General features: G+C 44.7%; 1 protein-coding gene across 1 annotated transcript in view; it reads right to left on the reverse strand.

Annotated features, from left to right (window-relative positions):
• LOC124616610 (meiotic recombination protein SPO11) overlaps positions 1 to 17,722 on the reverse strand; it is a 194,007-nt gene that overhangs the window by 49,419 nt on the left and 126,866 nt on the right. Inside the window, exon 6 of the mRNA XM_047144932.1 lies at positions 11,661 to 11,840. Coding sequence (XP_047000888.1) covers positions 11,661 to 11,840 — 180 coding nt within the window. The remainder of the gene's footprint in view (positions 1 to 11,660; positions 11,841 to 17,722) is intronic.

Below are 17,722 nucleotides of genomic sequence, written 5' to 3' on the forward strand. Positions count from 1 at the left end.
GACATGAATGGATGCAGCTGATCAGACAGGATGCCTACGTACGTGTCACCTATCAGAGTCATACCTAAAGGTATCAGGGGTCCCATATCACTCCAACTGCACACACCCAACACCATTACAGAGCCTCCATCAGCTTGAACACTCCCCTGCTGACCTGCTGGGTCCACGGATTCATGAGGCTGTCTCCACACCTCTAAACGTCCATCCACTCGATACAATTTGAAACGAGGCTTGTCCGACCAGATACCATGTTTTCCGTCATCAACAGTCCAATGTCGGAGTTGACGGACCCAGTCGAGGCATAAAGCTTTGTGTTGTGCAGTCATCAAGGGTACACGAATGGGCCTTCGGCTCCGAAGGCCCGTATCGATGATAATTCGTCGAAAGGTTCGGACGCTGACACTTGTTGATGACCCAGCATTGAAATCTGCAGCAATATGCGGAAGGGTTGCACTTCTGTCACGTTGAATGATCCTCTTCAGTCGTCGTTGGCCCCGTTCTTGCAGGATCTTTTCCCGGTCGCTGCGATGTCGGAGATTTCATATTTTACCGGATTCCTGATATTCAGGGTACACTCGTGAAATTGTCGTACGGGAAAATCCCCCCCTTCATCGTTACGTCGAAGATGCTGTGTCGCATTGCTCGTGCGCCGACTATAACACCACATTCAAGCTCACTTAAACCTTGATAACCAGCCATTGTAGCAGCAGTAACCGATCTAACAACTGAGTCAGACAGTTGTTGTCTTATGTAGGCGTTGCCGACCGCAGCGCCGTATTCTGCCTGGTCACATATCCTGTATTTGAATATGCATGTCTAAACAAGTTTCTTTGGCGCTTGAGTGTACGTTTATTTTCTGACAGTGTCGTAAAACCACCGACGACAAATTTCTAAGAATAATAGGAGGCAAATGATGTGGTGTAGCATCATGACAACTTCAACATGGAAAATGATTACACTTCCCCAGCTGCCAGCTCAACAGGCAACATTTCAGCGATTATTTCGTCTTCAGAAGCAGTAATGCAGGAGGACACTGAGACTAACTTGTGGACACCTTCCTCTATTAGGCAGGGATCACCTACCTTACTGTGCGTCGTCGATGAGACCCTCCTCGCACACTAGATGGCCTCACATGTGACGTGACTGCAAACAGTAGTGAATGCTTCGTTTTTCGTAGTTTATTCCAAATCTGTCTGTTGCCGTTCATGCCACGAGTAAATTCCACAAGAAATCAATTAAATCCAAGTACATTAATTCTTCCCCTCCCCCCTCCCTCCCCCATGAACCATAGACCTTGCCGTTGGTGGGGAGGCTTGCGTGCCTCAGCGATACAGAGAGCCATATCGTAGGTGCAACCACAACGGAGGGGTTTCTGTTGAGAGGCCAGACAAACGTGTGGTTCCTGAAGAGGGGCAGCAGCATTTTCAGTAGTTGCAGGGGCAACAGTCTGGATAACTGACTGATCTGGCCTTGAAACACTAACCAAAACGGCCTTACTGTGCTGGTACTGCGAACGGCTGAAAGCAAGGGGAAACTACAGCCGTAATTTTTCCCGAGAGCATGCAGCTTTACTGTATGGTTAAATGATGAGACAAGAAGAGAATAGAAGCTTTCGAAATGTGGTGCTACAGAAGAATGCTGAAGATTAGATGGGTCGATCACATAACTAATGAAGAGGTATTGAATAGAATTGGAGAGAAGAGAAATTTGTGGCACAACTTGACTAGAAGAAGGGATCGGTTGGTAGGGCATATTCTGAGGCATCAAGGGATCACCAATTTAGCATTGGAGGGCAGCGTGGAGTGAAAAATCGTAGAGGGAGACCAAGAGAGGAATACACTAAACAGATTCAGAAGGATGTAGGTTTCAGTAGGTACAGGGAGATGAAGAATCTTGCGCAGGATAGAATAGCATGGAGAGCTGCATCAAACCAGTCTCTGGATGAAAACCACAACAACAACATATTAATTATTATCACATTTCATTATCACATATCATTATTATTCTACACAGAGTACGCGAAAGAACTTGTCCCCCTTCTAACAGCCGTGTACGGCAAGTCTGTAGAGGAACGGAAGGTTCCAAATGATTGGAAAAGAGCACAGGTAGTCCCAGTCTTCAAGAAGGGTCATCGAGCAGATCCGCAAAACTATAGACCTATATCTCTGACGTCGATCTGTTGTAGAATTTTAGAACATGTTTTTTGCTCGAGTATCATGTCGTTTTTGGAAACCCAGAATCTGCTATGTAGGAATCAACATGGATTCCGGAAACAGCGATCGTGTGAGACCCAACTCGCTATATTTGTTCATGAGACCCGGAAAATATTAGATACAGGCTCCCAGGTAGATGCTATTTTTCTTGACTTTCGGAAGGCGCTCGATACAGTTCCGCACTGTCGCCTGATAAACAAAGTAAGAGCCTACGGAATATCAGACCAGCTGTGTGGCTGGATTGAAGAGTTTTTAGCAAACAGAACACAGCATGTTGGTCTCAATGGAGAGACGTCTACAGACGTTAAAGTAACCTCTGGCGTGCCACAGGGGAGTGTTATGGGACCATTGCTTTTCACAATATATATAAATGACCTAGTAGATAGTGTCGGAAGTCCCATGCGGCTTTTCGCGGATGATGCTGTAATATACAGAGAAGTTGCAGCATTAGAAAATTGTAGCGAAATGCGGGAAGATCTGCAGCGGATAGGCACTTGGTGCAGGGAGTGGCAACCGAAACCTTAACATGGACAAATGTAATGTATTGCGAATACATAGAAAGAATGATCCTTTATTGTATGATTATATGATAGCGGAACAAACACTGGTAGCAGTTACTTCAGTAAAATATCTGGGAGTATGCGTGCGGAACGATTTGAAGTGGAATGATCATAGCTGGCCGAAGTGGCCGCGCGGTTCTGGCGCTGCAGTCTGGAACCGCGAGACCGCTACGGTCGCAGGTTCGAATCCTGCCTCGGGCATGGATGTGTGTGATGTCCTTAGGTTAGTTAGGTTTAACTAGTTCTAAGTTCTAGGGGACTAATGACCTCAGCAGTTGAGTCCCATAGTGCTCAGAGCCATTTGAACCATTTTTTTTTTTGAATGATCATATAAAATTAATTGTTGGTAAGGCGGGTACCAGGTTGAGATTCATTGGGAGAGTCCTTAGAAAATGTAGTCCATCAGCAAAGGAGGTGGCTTACAAAACACTCGTTCGACCTATACTTGAGTATTGCTCATCAGTGTGGGAACCGTACCAGATCGGGTTGACGGAGGAGACAGAGAAGATCCAAAGAAGAGCGGCGCGTTTCGTCACAGGGTTATTTGGTAACCGTGATAGCGTTACAGAGATGTTTAACAAACTCAAGTGGCAGACTCTGCAAGAGAGGCGCTCTGCATCGCGGTGTAGCTTGCTCGCCAGGTTTCGAGAGGATGCGTTTCTGGATGAGGTATGGAATATATTGCTTCCCCCTACTTATACTTCCCGAGGAGATCACGAATGTAAAATTAGAGAGATTCGAGCGCGCACGGAGGCTTTCAGACAGTCGTTCTTCCCGCGAACCATACGCGACTGGAACAGGAAAGGGAGGTAATGACAGTGGCACGTTAAGTGCCCTCCGCCACACATCGTTGGGTGGCTTGCGGAGTATAAATGTAGATGTAGATGTTAGTTCTTATGCAAACTGTTAATTCTACTCTCCTTTTTTCTGTAAAGTTCCACATTCATGGGTATTTTCGCGTTACGGGTCTGTGGTATGAATAACGTATTCAGTGTATGCCATGCTTTCAGCAGCCGCGCCGTCCCAGGATGTGTAAGCCGCCAATCGTGCTAGGAAACACGACTACCAACATGCGATATCTATTTAACAAGTACACTGCTGACCTTTATAATTGCAGCACCTTGGAGGCAGCATGCAACGAATGTCAAATTACTACGAAGTGTACCACGTGCATTAATACGCAAATGGTTAACATTTCGGTGCAGCTGCGCGAAGTAGGTACGTGAGATGTCATCTACATTCTCTAAGAGAAGGAAAGGTTACACAGCGGCTTTCTTACTGAAAAATCGCATCTGAATGTAGGCTGTTTGAGAAATTATCGGTTTATGCATCGTGTGAGAAGTTGAGACGTCTGCTAGTATGCTTAGGGATTCAGTAGCCTCAGTTCCAACGTACGAAAACTGCTGTTTATCGCCCTGCAGTTGTTACTGCTCGAGTTGATCGGGATTCTGCGACTGCGATCCGATTATGGAACAGATGGGTGCAACAAATGACAGTAAACGCCACTAGCTCCCGGATTATAGTGAAGCGGCACAACAGATCTGAGCGAGGCTGCGCGTCGGGCAGATGGCGCAGCGCTGCTTCGCTCCCAGGTATAGTGGGACAGGTAAGGCTCGATGGACTGCCTGGACAGCAAACGCACAGACCATCGATCTGAAATCTTTCTCAAACTATTTTGAAGAAACTACACGGCAAAAAAATTCGACTTTCGTGCATCTCATAGCTTAATTAATCAGATCCATGATGATCTACTTCAAAATTATGCAAGCTACTGCAAAAAAGTCGGATAGTTTGCAATGAAAAATACAGGTCGCTATGGATTTGCATTTGGTGCTCGTTGGGTTATACCTTGCTGTGTACCAAATGTAGTTAACATACTGAACTATTCTTTAAACTTGGCACTGATCTATAACTCACTCCATTCTCGTGAAAATGGATCGTATACAGCGCACTCCTTTCCGCTCGTGTGCCCAGACGATAAAGCGCCACTTTGAAATGTTATCAAGATCAGACCGAATATCTGTGCAGTTTTTTTTTTCAGACAGTACTTCATTAATGGTAATTAACTGCGTGATCTGCGAAAAGTCTGGGGTTGCAATCGATATTATGTGGAAGGTCTTTATCGTGCAACATGAACAGCAAGTGTCCCAATATACGTCTCTGGAGCATACCCGAGTTACTTCCACATGATGTCGGTGACTCCATCCGACCGCAGCACCGCGACCAGTTTGACGCATCAAAACAAAGAGGCGGACCGCTAGTTGTGCGTACAACAACAACAACGGTCACTGGAGTGACAGTGCTTCGTCGTTTCAGATGATTCGCAGTTTTGCGATAGACAAATCCGTATGAAAAGTATTCGAGAAGAACGAATGTTACCAGAACGAGTTTTTTCATCCAAATGCGGGTCTAAAATCTGGGGTGACGATATGGAGTGCCACTGGGTACACAACATGATCACTTCCGTTTCGCAGAGCAGATAATTTAGACAGTAGTCGTTATATTTCCGAGGTGTTAACGCCGGTGGCTCTGCAATATCTGCTGGGTGTCCATGACATTATCTTTCAGCAAGATACCGCAAGAACGCATGTTGACCTTGCTTTCGTGACCTACTTCGATACATAGGGTGTTTAACTGTTGCTCTAGCCAGCACGTTTTCCAGATCTCTCACCCAATGAAAACATCTGCTCAGTGGTTGCCGGGCAACTGGCACGCTACCACTCGCCATCTACTACCACTAATGAACTCTGATATTGAGTGGAAGCAACATGGAATGACGTACGTGTGTTTGTCATTCAGTCTCAGTTTTGCTCGATATACGGCAAGATTACATCAATTGTTGATGGAAATGGCAGCTTATTGTTCTGAATTTCGCACCCTGTATACAACCAAATCACAAATAAACAGAATCGTGTATTCTTCCTGTGATACAATTTCTTATTTGTTATCCTTCGTGGTGTTGTTTCTTTAATGGCCGGTAGCGTTTAAGCGGCGTGTCACATTAATAAAGCATAGCCCCCAAGTATGCACCGAGCGGGGTGGCGCAGTGGTTAGACACTGGACTCGCATTCGGGAGGACGGCGGTTCAATCCGGCGTCCGGCCATCCTGATTTAGGTTTTCCGCGATTTCCCTAAATCACTCCAGGCAAATGCCGGGATGGTTCCTCTGAAAGGGCACGGCCGACTTCCTTCCCAATCCTTCCCTAATCCGATGAGACCGATGACCACGCTGTCTGGTCTCCTTCCCCAAAACCAACCAACCAACCAACCAAGTATGCACTAACAACCTCAGCACTTTACGGGATCATATCGCGGCGAGTCTGCCTGTGAAATTTGCAGTTTTTTCCCCCGCAGGTAGCGCCACACGCCAACGGTTGCTGTGAACAATGAATACGAATATATGACTTGCTGGATTTATTGTGGTTTGAAGATCATCGTCCAACTACAGGTAAGCAATACAGAAAGCAAATAACGTTGATAATACTGTTTTAATATTTGCATTCGTACTGCAGTTGTGCGTGTTGCTGATAGTATTAAATACTGCGCTAAAAGTACGTTGATACTTCTATTTTTCGATGCACAACAATCGGAAATATACTCATTATTCCTTACAGATGACCACTGTTGTCTGCCGTTCTGTAAGAATGAAAAAGGAAAACGTAGCGGCATAAGTTATCACTGATTTCCGGTTGATAATAGCCTAAGAAACACAGGGCTACGAATGACTTCCCGAGAAAATTTCACGCCAAGTGCGTAGTTTGCAGTAAACATTTCACCAAGATAGATTGTAAATCTGGTTCCATGAAAAAGATTCTGAAAACAGCTTTCTCAGCATATTTCCAAATTATCTGTTTCTTAAAATTCCAGTAGCAGGAATATCTTGGCGACAAATCGAAAAACAGTCTCCCAATAATCTAGTTTGTTGTAAACATAAAAACAGTTTGCAAGTTCTGCGCAAGCAACAGGCACAAATGTTCCACTGAATGAATTCACTTAAGCTGGAGTTCAAACAGAAGACGTTCTATCCAAATTAAAAGCCTTGGAAAATGAACTAAAGTCTCGAAAAACTAAAATATGGAGACTAAACAACAAATTAAAGTGTGTTGTCAGAGCGAGTGGTACAGCATGAAAATAATGCATATCATAAAAACGCGCAATCATTAATATCAGAAGAAAGGAAGGAGGTAAAACGTAGTTCCTGCTGGAGCAAATAAATTTTTTTTATAAAAAATCGCCTCGCTGGAGTGATAAAGTAACAAAACAGTGCGTCTTTTGACAATACTGCTCTCCCAAACTATACAAATATGCCACAGATCTTATGCTAAATTTGCCCAATAGCCGAACTCTTTCTTGTTTCGTTGGTGATATTTCCTAAGAGACACTTTGGTAAGGCCAAGACTGGAAGCAAAAGCTTTCTGTCTAAACAAGATGGGGTTGATATGTGCTTGGTAATTGATGTCAATTAGCACCAACTCCAGTACGATAAAAAACTGGATGTACTCTGCGGAGAAGGAGATACAGTGGAAAGGCAATAGCGCGAGAATGGTAGCGAGTGACAATAGTGTGTGTAAAAGAAGTTACCAGTTTCAGCCAATCGTTTGTTGCGCGTAATTCAATACATTCTCGTAACATCAACGGAAACAGCCTGTGTTATCCGTCAGTGCCCTTGGTGAGTTTGCTAAATGCAGTGTCGGATTTTGTGGTAAGTGTTATCCTGTGCTTGCAAACTTATGCTGTAAGAAAATAGCTGGAAATGTGTACGAATACAGTGTCAGAACTAGAAAAAGTAGCATGTTTTTGTTGTAACTGTGGGGAAAATCATGTACTACTTCTCAGTGCTCTCGTGTGCAAATATTTCTTAACAATTTTGCTGAGGCAGATAGCTTCTTTTACTGCAGAAACTTACGAAAAACTGAATTTTTGGTCTCCACTGAATCGAAAGGTGGTGCATGTTTAACACCATACACTCTCTACTCACAAGAGGAACACCTCATCGCAGCCCCCTCAGGTTTAGTGGTAAGATGGCCCAGTAGATATCCCGTCAAAACAGAACACAGATCAAGCATAGTAACAGGAAGAAGGTGTAGTGAACTATGAAAAAAAAAAAAAAAAAAAAAAGCAAAATAGAAAGTGAACGGTCCAAACTTCGGAAGTGTGACATCGAATGAGTTGGCAGAGCCACGGCATTATGGTGAAGTGGTCGCGGTGTTGGACTACAAAGTGGACTAGTCGTGTTTAAAACTCCCTCGTAACATTTACTTTATTTTCTTCTCACGAAATTATTAACTGTCCGTCCAGTCATTGAAAAGTTTGTTCTCTTTCTGTAGTCTTGGCAGTTGTCATACTGTACATTGGTTATAGAATATGAGTCGCGTGATTATGAATAGATTACCGTCGCAAGTAAATGTGATGAGTTGTGAGTGTAGGCGAGATACCACATAGCCGTCTCACAGAGATGAAAAGAACAAATAAATGGGTGTGAACCACGTTTCAAATTCCAAATTTCTGAACGGAACGCACGGCTAAAAACATATATTTTGATAGAGCACAGGGAAAACTGTGTGATTATGAAACTGTTGCATTCATTTGTTGCAGCTTATGTGACAAACTATTTTGTTTTCATTGTTTCCTAGGGGAGTGATCACATTCATACGAACACCGAATTCAAGCAAGGAGGCATTTCTCACTCACTCACCAGGCTGTGTACAAGTTATGTGCGTCCATAAGAGATTCATCTCATATGACACACGTACCGTCAGTAATGCTGTATATGACAGACCAGACGTGTTTTCCGGTGGAGGATTCGGTTGACTTGTCGCCTTGTCGTCAAACGATTACTGTTCCCATACGAAAGCCACGTCCTTTCGGCTGCTAATAGAGTAGTTGTGCAGAACAAACTTTCATTATAGGTCGCTTCCTTACACCTTGTTATTGCAAACGGACGTTAAACCACGACACAGACACATATATGAAAACAGTGAACAGCGAAAATAAGATGAGCAGAACGGAAATTTGAATACGGCTCGCCTGCTTGGCGGTCCAACACCGTGACACTTTACAACGACGTCATCGCTCTTACGGGCTCCTCTATGTTGCACTTCTTATCCTTCGACCGTTCACTGTTTCTATTTCGCTTTTCATTTTCACAGTTCAGTACACCTTCTTCCTGTTTTCATGCTTGATATGTGATCAGTTTTTGACAGGCATCCACTGGGCCCTCTTATCACTTAAATGTGAGGGGGGTGCACTGGGTAATTTCCCTGGTTAGTAGCATCTGGTAAGAGTTGGCAGTCAGGGCTTTGCAGCGACCGGCTGAACTTCAGATCATAACAAGCTCAGGGTGCCTATTCTGTCTTTTTCCGCTATTGTGTCGACCGTTTCGGCACTCAAGAGCACCGAACGGTCTAGTACTCGAATTAGAGCCCCAGCATTATTCAGTATGCATTTCGGTAGCGATCCCGTTCGGGTCTGGAGAACCGAAGCACTGTAGTCGGTTCGCGTCTGTAAGCCAATCAAAAGCAAGTGGCCACAGCTCCACGCATGCGCACTGCAGCGCGCACAGCGCCACGAACACAAAGCGGCTAGCAGACGACACAGGCGCGCTATTCTTCCTAGTACCGAAAATTGCGTTTACGTTGCCATAATGCATGACGCCGCATTCCATTGAGCTGACGTGCCCGCCTTCATCGCTCTTGCGTCCTCCATAACAGCATCAGGTGCAGTATATCCATTTCCATGATTCTCAGCTGGAATGCATAGAAATTTTTAGTTTCCCTGACCGCATGTTTCCATGCATGCATAATAACGACAGCGTATTTGACTGTATTCTGCAGATTGTCGTAAATGTCGCTTTATGTCATCTTATTCTCATTCACACTGACATCTTGTTTTGGATTTTACGTTTCGGAAAATGAGTTAGGAATAGTGTGTAGTACCACATTGTACTAATACATCTGTAAAACACCCGAAAAATTAATTATGAGAGTTTCAAAGAATAAGAAGATAAACATAATGTGATTACCACTCGCTCCTAGAGATCCAGATGATGAAGTAGCCCACTTCCCTATATGATACGTCAACGATTTGAGTCTTAAAAGCCGGCCGAAGTGGCCGTGCGGTTAAAGGCGCTGCAGTCTGGAACCGCAGGACGGCTACGGTCGCAGGTTCGAATCCTGCCTCGGGCATGGATGTTTGTTATGTCCTTAGGTTAGTTAGGTTTAACTAGTTCTAAGTTCTAGGGGACTAATGACCTCAGCAGTTGAGTCCCATAGTGCTCAGAGCCATTTGAACCATTTGAGTCTTAAAAACAAAATTGAAAACATTCATTTTCGAGAGCTCCTGCAGTTCGTCGAAGTTTATAACATGCATCTCATGAATGAAAATGTTTCGTATACGGTGCTACAGTCTAAAAATATTACGGCGGAGGTCTTTCATCTCTGTCTACTGCTGTTGAGGATTCGATCGCAGATAAATACTTGTGACCAGCAAGATTATGAAGATGACTGTTGCTAGTTACATTCCCAGTAATTTAAGTTGTGCTCGTAAATTCCTGTCTAACCGCATACTCGGAAATCGCTACATATTCGGAAGAAATGGTGAATTATTTCTGACAAGAAAAAGTATAAAGGTCACTGTCGGTTATTTCACTTACTGCAATTTCTTCTCCAGAAATTTCATATTTCGTTTTTTAAACACACAGAAATCACGAAATCATTACGGAGGAAGTGCGCTCTTACATGTAAGGAATAACGAATATTGCACAAAAATCTTAACTTACACGAATAACAATGTCTCAGAACGTGTTGCATATATGAAGAGGGAAAAAAAATATTTTTGTACCAATCCGTGCGCGAACCAGTGTCCTTTTATGTAACATTCACGTGCGCTGACCACTTTTTTTCATTTTGCTCGTTGTTGATCGATGTGTTTGGTCGTTGCGGACGTCAGGTTCGTTTTGTTGATCCTTTCACTCGGTTTTTTATTACAGAGGCCAACCAGCTGTCTGACCGAATACGCTGAGGTACCGTGCCGGCAACCACTTGGCCACCCAAACAACAAAGACATGGTGCTCAAGTCTCTTACTATTGCATTGAGGAACGTAGTCTGACTTCGTTGCCAAACGGTGCTGCGTAAGTCATAAATGCGTGATAGTTTGGAAGTTTGCAATATCAGGCTTTACATAATTGCTTTCCATTGTTACTTGAAAGTTGTAAACATGTTTCGATAGTTACTAACTAAACCATTTGTGTGGAAAAAGTACACAAAGTCACTAGTAAGGTCAATTCACACTCATGTAATATACGTAAGCAGGGCCGATGTCTTGATATTTAATGATCTTTAAACTCTTATTTGCATAAAAATAACACGTATTTTGAGAGAATACTGACCGAAAACTTTTTTTAACGTAATCATTCGCAGTAACAACCTAACCTAACCATATTTCTAACAAAAGAAAATAATCTATTACGAACTCACTTTCCAACTGGATGCGTCCTCTGGTGATTCTTTAGCAACACAATCACTAAATCCAAAGCTAAAACCGCTAAATATGTTTAAAATAACAAATTATAGGCGTACATAAGCCACAGCTCAACGATCGACAGGGCCCCCTCCGAAATCCAAAACCTCCCGGCACAATTGTCATAAAATCGGTGAGAGGACCGTTCGGTAACAAGTCTCAGAAGCTTACTGAATAGGATATTTCGATAAAAAACCGAAAATGACGTCACTACCGAGACTAACCTACTACACCGATCGATGCGAACGATACAGAATAGGGCCCCAGACAACGACAGCCGAGGCTGGTAGAGCATGCTAGCGGACTATGAATAAGGAATAAGAATACTGAGGACTGCAGAGTGTTGATGGCAGGCGACCGAGCGCTGACCTGGTGCAAGATAGCGGGGCAGCGGTGCACGTAGGGCCTGCGGGCGAGCGCGGCCAGCTTGCGCCGGTCGGCCGCCGTCAGCGGCTGCGTCGGCACGCCGAGCGGCGCCAGCTCCGACGGCAGCACGCCCAGCCAGCGCACGGCCGGCGTCGCCAGCCGACTCGACGCGTCGCACAGCGCCTGCGTAAGCAAGACCACCACCGCTCCGCTCACAAGCACGCCGCACCAACGTGGATCTAACAACAAGCGTCTTCAACCAAAAGATAACGTCGTGCGGAAACAGTTAATTCTACACAACATACAGCAGCTAACTACATCAGCTAACAGTCAACTGCAAAGGACATCCACGCATACCTAACTTAAAGTCCCCCGCCGCGTTTTTCTGTCTGTCTGTGTAGGTTAATCTCAGGAGGTACTGCACGGATTTCGATACGGTGTTCACTAACAGACTGTGATACGTGTTACAAATCGTACACAATGGGAAGGTCCAGGCCCCTTTGCTTTTTTTCTTTTATCATTCGTTTATTACATCAGAGAAATACACATTTTAAGACAAAATATAACTACATGAAATATTGCTCTTAGTAAAGGTTAACATAAGCAATGACAAAACTTGGTTGTCTTAAAGGTTTCTGCTGGCAACAAATTTTAACTAGGCAATGTAAGGTTTATATCAATTTAGCTCAAACACGTAGCTAGTGATTGAATCACGACACACACACTTCAACAATTTCGGTACCAAATAAATAGCGTGAATTTGTACTCACAGTAACCAACTAATCAACAGCCTTGCCATTGAATAAGTACTAGGCCATTTGGAACGAATTAGGAACACCCCGCAACTAGGGGAGTTAGTACCAACAGTCTTTAAATGTCTTTCTCCCCATTAAGTCAACAAACTTACAGTAATTAAATGAATAACAAATCAAACACACTACGCTCCACTGAAACTCATCAGTGGAAGAAAAGCCAAAATGAAGATTCCATTAACTGACTAGCAGTGAAGTCATACTAAAGCTCATGCTGTGTTCCCAGACACACATGGGGCAAACTTATACAAGACAAGATTTTGAAGGGAGCACATCAGTAAAACCGGTAGTGGAGCTAACTCGTGTCACTGACAATTAAGGTACTAGACCGGGGCACAAGGTGGTATACAAAGAGGTTGCCTTAGTGCTATACTGCTCTCCAAAATATTAATTCAAATGGCCAATTCACAAGTAAGTACACATAAACCAGCATTAATTAACGGGGAGTGACACCAGGTCGCTCGAAGGGATGACAACACTTAATTGAAAAGGCAAATGCCGGAGGCGGCAGTAACATCAAACACCTTCTCCGAGTTTTAACCAGGAGTCACTTCCCGCAATACAAGTAAACATTTAACCAAGCACAAGGAAGGAACCCCAAAGAGAAAATTCAAATAAAACCCCCAAAAGATATAAAGGACAGGGAACCCCAACTATTTAAATTTAAAAGAATTAGCTCTCCCCAAAGGCAGTGTAAACGCGAACGCCACTCTTAAGAGGCCATCAAAATTGGTTACAAAAGGTCTTATACATTTGCTCCTCTTCTTTATAGAAACACAAGGCTGCTTACTTCTGCTGGACGTCCGGTATGGCTCGTGTAGGATACACCAGGCAGCAACCCAAGCTAGGCGGTCGCAAGGCACGGCGACCAAAATCATAAGAGCAGACAGGCAGGCAGCCAACACATATCCTCCATGCTGAACCTGCAGACTTCGTACAACCAACTCCACATATACGTGGTTGCTTCCACCTCGTACCTCGCGGCGTCTCAGCAGGTAGCCCGAGCAAACGTCAACTGCCACTCGCCCCGCGAATGCGGAAAACAACAAGACAAGCAAAGATAAGAAACATCGAAGGATCGATAATGGACATGCAAGAGACTGGCGCGCCAGTAGCGAGCGCCACGGCTCAGACTGATTCACAAGGAAGTTCTGTGTACACGCGAGGCGTGTTTTTTAAGTAAGTACCCATTTCAAATTTAAAAAAAGACGGGCTAAGATATCTCAATAATTTTATTTTTACATGAAAGCCTGTACTTTAATCTACGCACTGACGCCATTACAGTCTGATTCTCCCTTGTTTACGTTGTGTACTGAGTGCTCAAGATGCCTCCGATAATCGTGAGTCCCGCCGACTGTGAAGTACGGGCTGTTGTAAGATTTCTTAGTACTAAAGGCCTAAAAGCGATCGATATTCATCGTGAGATCTGTGCAGTTTGCGGAGAAAACATTATGTGTGATGGAATGGTAAGAAAGTGGGTGAGGGCATTTAAAGATGGCCGCACAAACGTGCGTGATGAACAACGGAGTGGGCGTCGTTCGGTCGTTAATGGAATTTTGGTGCAGGAAGTGGACAATAGAGAGAGAAAACAGACGCTTTACGATTTCCTCCTTGCGGGATGACTTTCTTAATGTTTCTCGTAGTGTTTTGTGTGGCATTGTGACCGAGCACTTGAATTACCGAAAATTGTGCGCACGATGGGTACCGAAAATGTTGACGGATGTGCACAAAATCAAACGTTTAGACAGTGCATTGACTTTCCTTGAGCGGTACCACAACGACGGTGATGATTTCTTAATCCAAATTGTTACGAGCGATGAAACACGGGTGGCCTACGTCACACCAAAATCAAAGCAACAATCCATGGAAGTTGACCAAGGGCATCGTTTTGCTGCAAGACAATGCCCGTCCGCATGTGGCGAATCAGACCAAAGATATCATCACATCTTTTCGATGGGAAACTCTGGATCATCCTCTGTACAGCCCCGATCTTGCGCCCAGTGACTGCCATTTGTTCCTGCACTTGAAGAAACACCTGGGTGGTCAGCGTCTTCAAGACGATGACGAAGTCAAAACAATGGTGATGCAGTGGTTAACAAGTCAGGCGGCAGACTTCTATGAGGAGGGTATTCAAAAATTTGTACAACGTCATGACAAGTGCCTCAATATTGACGCAAATTATGTAGAAAAGTAGATTAAGGTACAGGCTTTCATGTAAAAATAAAATTATCGAGATATCTTAGCATGTCTTTTTTTAGTTTCAAAACTGTACTTAATTAAAAAACACACCTCGTATATTGCGCAACATTATTAAAGGGCCACTATTTCCAAATCCTGTAATTGTCTCCCAATGCGACGCAGATATCAAAGGTGCCTACAGTCTTCCTCTGTAACGGTGCAAAAGCGTGGTTGCCTGCGACGTCATCCTCGGGCTTGGCGACGCTTCAGACAGCAAGATGTCGACACGTGTAAAAAAACAGGCCACAGCTCAGAAGTTCAAGTGAGGTGTAAGGTGGTTTAACTTCTCACATTGGCACCACGTTTCACCACAGTTCTCCCCAGCAGCACCGTGGACGTGTCGTACGGTTGGAAGACCTTCACACACACTCTCTCGCACACATTTTACCCCTTCTTTTGACGCCTTTGCGATAAGGGTCAGAACCGCAACGCTCAGAGTTGAAACCAGGCAGTTTTCTTATGGCTGAGCGAGGAAACCATTTCAGATGGACCGCCGTTCAGAATCGACACGAAAAGGCCTCAGGCGGCGACATAAATGGTTTCAGTGAAACGGTCCCTTCTCGTGGGCCGTGCCCTCACATATATTTCGGTGTCGAAAACGACAGTTCCCAGTGGAATGAGCAACAGGGCGACGTTCTTCACAATCATTGACACTGCTGCCACCCACCCTTCTCTAACCACATCCTGGGACTGCAGCCGGATTGAACTTAATCTATCTCCTTTAGAGTGAAGAGCGGCCACAATTTTTGCACTGGTATACAGGGTGGAACCACTATGGACCCTTCACAGCGATTCAACGAAATTTTTGCATCCGGCCAGCACGCGCTAGTTCAGCGACGTAGCGCCACGTAGCTCAGGTGTGTCGGAATGGTTGACTCTCACAACACCCAGCAATCAGTCACTACTTGTCACACTTTTAAAGTGCGCAGCAAACGTGCGCGGATGGCACAGAGGTTGTTGTTGCCGAACTGGGGGTGGGGTCGGGGGTGGGGATGCGGTTCTTAGAAGCACTCTTTGCCATTTCATTCACTCGTTTATCAATGTTGCAATCCCTAGTCATCATGCCACAGGCGAACGCGAAGCAAGAGGGCTGAAAAAGAATAAAGGCACTTTGCTGCTTCAGGTTACGTTCAAATTTTGGCGAATGATTTTGAACGGTCCCTAGTGGTCCCATTCTGTGTGCCTGAGCAAAAATTCCGGTTGCTCTACATTCTAAGGGTCAGATCACTTTCTGTAGGGTTGCAGCTCTACGAAGTCCTTAGACAAGGGTTGAATCGTCCTATGTTTGAAGATCGGATGACTTTCAAATCTCACGCTTGACGGTACGCATACAGCGCGGACAATAAGCTTTGGCGTCTGTGCTTTGCAAGAGATGTTCTAGATGACGACCATGCTGCTCCTTGCACATTGTGGATCTGATACGGTCCACAGCCTCCGATGCGCACCATACTCAGACCCACTACTACCGAACATATCAGTTTCTCGCACCTGTCGATGTACTCGGACAAAAATAGTATGTAATAGCCTGAAGCGATATGGAAAACGTACTCGATACATGCATGCTGGGCGCAATGTGTCCTTGTGGATTCACGTACAATGTTAATCAAAATGATCTAGACACTATCAAGTGAACGCAAGAAATACATGTAATTATTATACGACTATGTGAATGGAAACAGCAACTCATTTTTTTTTTTTTTTTTTTTTGTTAGAAAACACATTTTTCCTGATGGAGTTCTGCGAGAGCAAGTCTGCGACAACAGCGCGTCAGAAATTCAAGAACAGCAAGGCTCCACCTACCAGACAACCCATTTACTGGTGGGTGCAGACGTTTGAGGAAACAGTATATCCTTGTAAAGGCAAAAAACAGACTGTATCCACTGTCGATGTCGAATGGATAGGTGGCTCTGAGCACTATGGGTCTTAACATCTGAGGTCAACAGTCCCCTAGACTTAGAACTGCTTAAACCTAACTAACCTAAGGGCATCACACACATCTATGCCCTAGGCAGGATTCGAATCTGCGACCGTAGCAGCAGCGCGGTTCCGGACTGAAGCGCCTAGAACCACTCGGCCACAACGGCGGGCGAAAGGAGTAGAGCAACACTCCTCAGAAGCCCACAGAATTCATCGACTCGTGCCAGTCGCGAGCTAGTAACTTCACAACCACCTGCATGAAGAGTGCTGAGAAAACGCCTGCAAATAAACTCTATCAGATTCACTTTCTCCGAGGTATTACAAGTGACGACAAAAGTTTGCGGAGACAGTTTTGCTCTGTTATGTGGCACTTACTGTAAGATGAAGATTTTAGCTGCGGTTTATTTGCGACGACGAGACCACCTTTCACCTGAACGGTGCAGTAAACCGTTATAACGTGCGAATATGGGGTTCAGAGAATCCCTACGTTGTTGTCGAATATGTCCGTGGATCTCCAAACGCTGTCAAGGCAAAAAGTGCATGGACCGCTCTTCCTCACAGAGTCGACGATCAATGGATACTTTTACAAGAACATGCTTCAGCTGTGGCTCATATCGCAATAGCAAGAGCACAGTGCTAATTTGATATTGCAACAATATGGTGGTCAATGACACCTCCAAAATGATAATCGTGAGTTCCTGGATACTGAGTTACCACGACGATGGTTCAGTCGTGCATCATCGGCTGGCAGTCTGCAGCTGCTGGCATGGCCCTCCATGTACACCGGACCTCACACTGTCTGATTTTTAACTTTGGTGTTACATCGAAGACAATGTTTTCACATCTCCACTTCCGCACTACATCGATGACTTACGGCGACGTATCAAGGCAGCGGTGACTGACATCGATGGGAACATTTTGGAGCGTGACTGAACCGAATTGGTCTATAGATTGCACACGTGTCGTATGACTAACGGTTAACATATTGAAAATCTGTGAGCACAACCAAATGACTTCTTTAGTTGCAGCGTTTCAGTGTCAGCGTCGCTCACTTAACCAGCGTGAGTCTCAGCAGGGTCAAGGTTGGCTGGCTTCATT

The sequence above is a fragment of the Schistocerca americana genome, chromosome 5 (assembly GCF_021461395.2).
Source record: "Schistocerca americana isolate TAMUIC-IGC-003095 chromosome 5, iqSchAmer2.1, whole genome shotgun sequence".
NCBI lineage: Eukaryota > Metazoa > Arthropoda > Insecta > Orthoptera > Acrididae > Schistocerca > Schistocerca americana.